Genomic DNA, 8965 nt, shown 5'->3' on the forward strand with positions numbered 1-8965 from the left:
CATAGACTTGAAATCACTGGTTACTTTAAGAAATGGAACACTAGCCACTTTAATAAGGTTTACCTATCTTGCAATATTCATCTCATATCTATCTACTGTATTCTATGCTATTCTACGGTATCTTAGTCACTTTAATAATGTTTACATATCTTGGATTACTCATCTCATATGTATATACTGTATTCTATACTATTCTACGGTATCTTAGTCACTTTAATAATGTTTACATATCTTGCATTACTCATCTCATATGTATATACTGTATTCTATACTACTCTACTATATCTTAGTCCATGCCGCTCTAATATCGCTTGTCCATATATGTATACATTCAAAGATTAATTCTTTACTTAGATCTGTTTGTATTGGGGTATATGTTGTGAAATTGTTAGATATTACTTGTTAGATATTACTGCACTGTCGGAGCTAGAAGCACAAGCATTTCGCTACACCCGCAATAACATCTGCAAAACACGTGTATGTGACCAATAATATTTGATTTTAATTTATTTAAATAATATGTTATCAAAATATATAAGAGGTGCTGTAAATGGATAGCACTTTTTCTTTGGATTGTAAAACATACTGTAGTTAAAGGTTATGGTAGGTCAGAAACATGATGTGTCCATAAATCTTTTTTAAATGTTCTGTCATTATAGATTAACAGCATTTTAATGTGGGTCTTACAGTTAAAGAGACAGGCAAGACAGACAAGACAATATAACAACTCACATACATTCACTTTAATGTCAAAAACAATCAAAAAAGTTGAAAACAATTCAATTTAAGTGTATAAAAAGTGGTTCATGTTGACGCTGTATTGTGATCTGCTGCTTATGTCTATCAGGAGGCTCACATATGTTGTATTTTTTCAAATTAATAATATATTTTATTTTTTGCATACAAAAGCTGAGGGATGGGGCCGGAGAAATGTAACCACTCTCAAATTCATAGACAGAGCTATGGATGCAAGGACTGACCATTAATGATAACAAAATTACAGTTTTAACCATGTTTTGAGGCTGGGTTCTGATGGGGTATTACAGTTTAACTAAGCTCATGAGGCATTCATAAGTTATATTCTTCAAGATTCAACGGGTACATATCATGAATTTATAAGTCCAAAAATGGATGTAGCAACTGCAGATTGCCCCTTTAACTTAAGTCGCAAGAGTTTCAGCCAAAAATCTCAGCCAATCTCTTATGAACTAAAATAGGCTATGATTTCCATTGGACTCTGAATGGAAATTAATTCCTTTATAAATAGGTGTATAGCAGGATCCACTCCAATATCCAGTGATCTCTCTCTGGGCAATCGTAATTTGTGACACAATGGGCCAGCCAGTCACGTAACACATTTTTCCTCCCCTTTTAACTGGAATGGAGGTGAGTCAGCTTCTCCCTATCCTCCCTTACACATAGGCATTCTTATCAAAGTGCTGTGCTCTGGAGGGGCTGTTGTATTCAGGTGGAGGCCGCTGGCTCATGGGCTGCGCATGCCCTCTCGGGTGGGAAGAGACATGGGAGGTAGAGGCAGGTCCTCCGTAGGCATAGCCTGTGCGACTAGAGCTGTGAGAGAGAAATAGATAGAAAGAGTGAAAGACAGAGAGAGAGAGAGAGAGAGAGAGAGAGAGAGAGAGAGAGAGAGAGAGAGAGAGAGAGAGAGAGAGAGAGAGAGAGAGAGAGAGAGAGAGAGAGAGAGAGAGAGAGAGAGAGAGAGAGAGAGAGAGAGAGAGAGAGAGAGAGAGAGAGAGAGAGAGAGAAAGAGCGAGAGAGGGAGAGAGAGAGAGAGAGAGAGAGAGAGAGAGAGAGAGAGAGAGAGAGAGAGAGAGAAAGAGAGAGAGAGAAAGAGAGAGAGAGCGAGAGAGAGACAGTGAAGTAAACCGATCATATCATTTACCAAATATCAATTACATGTATGCACATCGTTACTGATGTCTGACTCACCTTCTGGAACTGTCTACTATGGAGAAGCAGAATATCACCCCTCCCAGAACACACAGGATAGATCCTGCCCAACCAATGAACAAGGCAACTCCCAGTTCATACCTGGAAAACAGGAGACCGGTTAATTAACAGCAACATTACTTCATCCAGGATCATATGAGTCACTGCACTGTATGTCTGGTCCTATATGCCACATGGGTTACTCACTTCTGAGCAACATACATGGGGTCAAAAAACTCAGATGTTATTCTGTGCGCGTACAGGGAGCATGCGGACAGCGAGCAGAGACCTGTAGAGAGGAAAATAACGTTCAGTGCTGCTACGCCATTCTTTTTAATCAACGGTTGTGACATGATAGTTACCGCTGAGTATGAAATTGACCCCAGCGAAGCAAGCCATTCTGGCTTTGCTTTGGTCTGATCCCCCAATCTTGGTGCACTTCATTCCGACCAGGGCAAAGACGGCACCGAAGAAGCCCAGGCAGACAGCAGCGATCATCAGACCCCTGCAGACCTGAATATGGCCTGGAAGAAAGAGCACAGACCACGTGAGATATCTGGTACACACTTTAGGCAGGGCCGGCCCGCTCATTAGGCAGGATTAGTGGCAGATTGACGAGGGCGGTATTTTTTTATCTAAACTGACCAAGACGCACCTACAACAACACATTAAACCTCACATAATTCTGCCCCAAAACAATGACAATTTCTCTCTCAACCAGTGGCATATGAGCTTATTAGGTGAGCGCTGATGCCGCCCTGTGATAAGCTGTGCCCACTTTGTCACAGGCAGGGATGCAAATATTGATCTTGTCCATTCCCAGCGCGCCTCTCCAGGGTGCTGTTGGAGAGACGCATCACTGCAGCGCTCCACCAACATTCCGTAAAAAAAAAGAAATCTAACATAAATGATAAAATGTATGACATGTAATGAGAAGGAAACTTTTTAGATCATGCAGGTGTCTCCGATCAAATAGCCTAACCTAAATGGCGCCAAATCAAAAAAAAAAAAAATGACATGTTAACAAACAACATATCCTAAACACAGGAAAGGTGAAAGTGAAATTGACAATCTGGAATGTACAATCAGGCTACTCACAACTGCTGTCCAAGAGTTTCATCCAGTGGGCTAAATTGTCATGATCAGTGGTTTCAAGTTTGTATACGCAAATTTCTTACGAGCTGATCATAGCGAAAAATAAAATACTTCTGCATTTCCTGCTGTGTAAAATGCATTGCAAATGTGTTCAGGATAACTCCTGATGAAGTTAGGTAGCTGATATTCAGAGCTTAAATAGCACAGGAATTAGGACTAATAAAGCCAATGCAACGGTCTGTTATACAAACGGTGGGCCTACCACATGGATGGGCATTCAAAAAATTCCATTGAGGGCTGACATGGTAGGCTATACCCCAGTAAGCACGGACCGATGCTGACGTCATTTAGATGTTGTTGTTTTTGTTCCGGACCGCCTGTCTTTTTTTTGTGCAGACATCTATGTTTAGTTCAGATTTTGTCCGGTCTGGAACCAGCCTTGATTTGGCCAAAACATAGATGTCTATAAATAATGTATTTTCACCTTTCATTCAGAACCTAATTGAACCTAAATCCAACGTCCTGGAAAAATATGTATTTTAGACGTCTTTTCAATGTCATTTTGCTTACTGGGACTATTCTAGTGGTGGAGGCAGAATGGCCAGGACCGGCTCTGCCTTTAGGCAATGCTTCTTGATTTTATGTAGGCCTATAGTCAGCAAAGTCAATGCTTCTAAGCATTCCCAATAGCTAACTGTCCCCCAGCCATTTCCCCCAATGCCCTCCACATCTCGTTACACCCACACACCATACAGGATCACAAGACCTTCATTTGCTCAGCTAACTGTGCAAGCAACAAATTGGTTCAGTACGCGTAAACAATAATTTGTTAGCACAACCGGTAATTGTTTCTAAGTGAAGAGATGTGCTAAGGTGCTCACAGTTTTGGCATTGGAGCTGCCTTTGAGACGTGATTTACAGGCACATATTAGATTGGTGGTTAACCCCAGAAACTAGCCAACCATGGGAAATCAGCCCCAAGCTCCCAGTAAATCTCATTTATAGCCTCCCATGATGTTAGGCTAAACATTGACATCTCTGAAGGTAGATGACTTGTCCCTGGGAGAACACTTGCATTGTGACTTCCCCACAAATCTATTAGCACTGGCAAGCTCTGAGCCCTTCTCTTTCCAAGTAATGAGCCCTTCTCTTTCCAAAGTAATGAGAAATTGAACTGTGGCGCAGTTACAGTGAGGTGGTGGATCCACTGACCCTCATCTGAGACCGACGTTGAAACACTGCTAGTTTGCAGACTCTTCACTTTCATTAACGTCCATGAAATCAAATACAATCCATGTAACAGGTTTCTACAACTAGCCCATGCTTACTGAATGCATTGAGATGTAATCACTTGATCAAGTGGATACAAAAATGAGGATAACTATATATTTACACAATGAGGGCGTTAGAATCACAATAATGGGCGGCAGGTAGCTTAGTGGTTAAGAGCGTAGTGCCAGTAACCGAAAGGTTGCTGGTTCTAATCCCGGAGCCAACTAGGTGAAAAATCTGTCGATGTGCCCTTGAGCAAGGCACTTAACCCTAATTGCTCTGGATAAGAGCGTCTGCTAAATGACTAAAATGTAATAATTGCTGGTTTGGTTAGGGCAAAACAGAAAGGGTTGGTTTAGATTGTTGACAGCGTGTAAACTATATTTAGTCTCCAATGTTTATTGAAAACATAAATAAATTTGCACAATGAGCACTTGTTGTCTCTTAAATACATTGTTATAGTTGTTGAACTAGCTAGCGAATTCTAGCCATATTAGCATTGACTTGAAATCAGTCACAACGCCTCAAAACAAGACATGGTATCAAGAACAAGATGAAACTAGCTGAAACGAACCACTTACGATGCCCAACATGTCAGTTTCTTGTCATTGTTGTTAGCTATCTGGCCATCCAGAATCACAACAACTCACGGACTTCTGCCCCTCTGAAGCTTGCGTGTCGTTTTCGTGACGTTCTCAGCTAATCCATCTATAAGCAGTTTTTTTACATTTTAAAAGCTGTATTGCAGGGGTAGACAACCATGTTCCTGGAGTGCCGCAGGTACTGCAGGATTTTGTTCCAACTAGGCACCACACCTGACCAACTGAGCTAATTGATTCAACACCCCTGGTCTTCCAGGTTGGTTCAATCAAAAACATGAAGTGCCTGTGGCCCTCCAGGACCAGGGTTGTCCCTGCAGTGTTGTATCACAGTAGGCCACTAGCCCAGTAGGCCAATGTTGCTAAACAGCTACTATAACACACTTTCCCAATGACAAAAAATAAACTTTGAGCAGACCGTCCAGTGCCAGCATGGAGGGAAAGTCCTTGCAGTTGGAGACTCCTGTTGAATCAGTGACACAGGCCTTCCACAGGTTGGACCAGTAGGTAGCTGTGGTGATGACCGTGCCATCCAGAGAAGACACCTTCCAGTAATCCGTGGGTATGGTGGAGGAGATCAGGACCCAGCCAGATGTGGTCAGAATAAAGGCCAAAATCTCTATCACCATGTCACTCATTGTGTACAATACACCAGCGCTTACTACTGAAGTTGGTGAGAACTTCAGAGGTCACGGAAGAGTAACGACGTAACTGATGGTCCACTGGCCAATGAAGCTTGGTGAAGATACAATCCCAGGCATGGGCTCTGGAGTAGTAACCCAGGTTAAATGGCCATGGTGGGATTCATGGTTAATATGTTCTGGAATGTTTCCTATTAATCAGGGAGGGGTTTAGCCCTCATTGTCGACGACTGACCAATGGTGTCTAGCTTCCTCCACCCCCTCACCTGACTGTGATAGAGTTGATGGGAGCTAACTGTGCAGAAAGGCCAAAGGTGGAGGATGCACTGTCATGACGTGTCAAAATGGGTCATGATGACTTCACATATGATGCCTCACATAACAAGAGGATGAATATACGTGATTCAGAAGATTTAGAACGTATAGGCCTATAACGTAGAGGAGGTGGTACAAACAGCCTGTACATCTCAAAGGGGATCATCACATTTAGCATGGGGAACATAATATAGCCACTTTCGACTCTGTCATAACAACCTGCTCATAGGGAAGCGATTAAGGATTAAATAACAAGAAAATGTGACCGAAGGTTAAAAGTAGAATAATACTGATCACTCATTAACGCTCACCATTCGCACCATGGACTGATGCTTCAGAGACAGAGAGAGAGAAAGAGAGAAGAGAGAGAGAGGAGGAGCAACTCAATGACATGGGAAGGAACTAGTTAACAAAACAGGAAGGAACTAGTTAACAAAAAAGGAAGGAACTAGTAACATAACAGGAAGGAACTAGTTAACATAAAAGGAAGGAACTAGTTAGCATAACAGGACGGAACTAGTTAACAAAAACATGAAGGAACTAGTTAACATAACAGGAAGGAACAAGTTTACATAACAGGAAGGAGCTAGTTAACAAAACAAGCAAACAAATGGCTATACATAGTCATAGATCCTACAGTACATTCATAGGGATACAGAAGGAATACTTTCTTCCTAACTATTTTTTACAGTTACCTTAGCGGCCCATCTAGTGGTAAACTATTGTACATGTGCACAGTTTCAAACACCACCACATGAGGGAGTTTAAGGAGATCAACGCGCAATTGACATGCACAGAATGCGGCGCAAAAAAGGCAGATTCATAAAGCGTTACATTTCTTAAGTTTCCAAAGTAATGATCCAGAAACATGGCGTATGATGATTGCCTGTGTCACTGGGAATTGATCCATTATAACCACTGTACTTTGGGACAACAGAGCGATATCATGGTGTCAATTCCCTTTCGATGTCCTCAGAAGAGATGAAACACAACTGAAAAATGTGTCTCAGCAATGTTATAACTACAATTACTAGTTCTTCTCAACCAAGCCTATCATTGGTACTACGTTTGGCAGAGCAATGTCTCCCCCTGGCTATTTTGACATGTTGTCCTGTACAGTGAATGCCTCAGACAGGAGCCACTGTGATTCAGTCCGTGTACCGCCTGTTCTCTCATTCTTTCCTGAGGAAACACCATGATATCTCTCTGTTGTCCCAAATTACACATTGTTATGTCATCACCTGGAACACAAAATGCATAAGAACATGAATTGTTCTTATAGTTTATATTTCAAATTCCACAATGTGATCAAATCCACTAGTGTTAAACTAACTATATTTTACAAATATAACAAACTGTAACAACTGTCAAAAGACCTTCTGTCAACGAAGAACATCATGCTCAGTGGCATTAAAACATATGTGTGAATAATTTGTATTTAAGAAAATATCTACAAATATACAAGGACTATTGATATACAAATATTGCAGTTTTGATCTTACAAAATGTTGCTGTTTCATTTGAGCTCCTTCCTTTTGTAGATAGCATCACTTGTAGGCCCAGTTTATTAATAAATAAAATGCATATTATGCACGTATCATGTGATTGTCAGTAAAGTCCATTTTAGTCTCTCAAAGTGTACTTAACAGCTATTGCACAGTATAATCATACTGATAAGACAGGAGCATGAAACACAGTGAAGAAAGAATATTAGTGAACCAGGATGTTTTTCATTTAGTGAACCAGGATGTTTTTCATTTAGTGAACCAGGATGTTTTTCATTTAGTGAACCTGCATAAAATAATGTCACAGATCGGTCCGTTGTTGGTTGTCACCATATATGATCTCTGTGTGATATGGATGGAGGGACCTTCCTCCCCTCACCTTCCAGTTTGAAGATAGTGTGGTGTGGTCTGCAGTGCAGGGCTCCGATGGCGTTTCCAGCACAGTTATTCCACAGTCCCTGGAGAATCCATGTGGCCGTGATGACAGAGGAGGCTCTGCTGGTGGTTTTCCATTCGTTGGACAACGTGGCGCAGAAGGTGGCACCCAGCCCAACCAGGCCGCCCAGGAAAGCCAAGATCTGCATGCCTGACATTTTGGAAAAGCGTGAATTTAAAGTTTTTTTTTCAAAGTCTTTCAGCAGATTAAAAAATGAGAATAAATAAAATGCCCCAGGCGAGCAAATTACACTGAGGATGTGTTCCACAGAGATGATTTACACTGAGGACATGTGTTCCACAGAGATGATTTACACTGAGGACATCTGACCTCACACCATTTATTGAGCAGAGGGATGGAAGTGAGTGAAAGAGTAAATGAAGTCAACTGACAGTTAGTTATTCAAATGAAAACAGGAAGCATTTTGAAAGGTTTTCCTTTTTTGTATTTTTTTGTGCTCTCCAGATTTGGTCTTTGAGTTCTAGTGTCATATTAACATGAAAGAAATAAAGAACTAATCAGTAAGCTATAAGACGATCAGCAATGTGAGAAAGTCCAGTTACTAGTTCAACTGTTCCAGCTTACAGAATAGGCCAACTTACGATAAAAATAGCTTTTGTTTGACCTTAAATAAACTTTGGATGGGCTATAAACGCACTATTATACAATGTACACGTGTGACAGAAAGAGCTCTCCAAAAAAATTCGGAACTGGAACAGGAAACGTCAAGCTGAAGTCAAGTACCGCAGCAGTTGTCCCAAAGAGTAATCTCCCTTTTTGTGTATTGACATCTGAACTTGCCTTATCTCAATGTATTTGACCTTTAACCCATACTCACCTTACCTAGAGTGCTTCACCCCAATATTATTGAGTGCAGTGAGAACGTTTGCAGTGCTACTTTATTTGCATGCCACTATGTGTGCATTATTGAGGCCACTAGAGAGGTACTACGGCCAAGGGGGATGGCTCAGCTCTAGCTAGGAGGGGAATCTGGTTAGAGCGGGGGACAGGGTTAGGAGATCTGCCAATCCACCTGTTAATTGTTGAGTTCCAGCCTGTGGAAAATAAAGCTGCGTTCATACCTTGACGCTACACTCTGTAACTTTTTGCGTGACCCGTCCAAATTCACATAGAAATATGAGTTATAGAGCTGTC

The 8965-nt window shown here is 41.3% G+C and overlaps 1 protein-coding gene across 1 annotated transcript; it reads right to left on the reverse strand.

Annotated features, from left to right (window-relative positions):
• Nucleotides 1-1412: 1412 nt before the first annotated feature.
• LOC311129947 (claudin-10-like) lies at nt 1413-7967 on the reverse strand (the record flags this gene model as incomplete). The annotated part of the gene is made up of 5 exons (XM_084162515.1): nt 1413-1569; nt 1948-2049; nt 2155-2236; nt 2310-2471; nt 7754-7967. The coding sequence occupies 5 exons, from the start codon at nt 7965-7967 to the stop codon at nt 1413-1415; spliced, it is 717 nt and encodes a 238-aa protein (XP_084018641.1).
• Nucleotides 7968-8965: the final 998 nt, after the last annotated feature.

The sequence above is a fragment of the Coregonus lavaretus genome, assembly GCF_964263955.1.
Source record: "Coregonus lavaretus genome assembly, chromosome: 5".
Lineage (NCBI taxonomy): Eukaryota > Metazoa > Chordata > Actinopteri > Salmoniformes > Salmonidae > Coregonus > Coregonus lavaretus.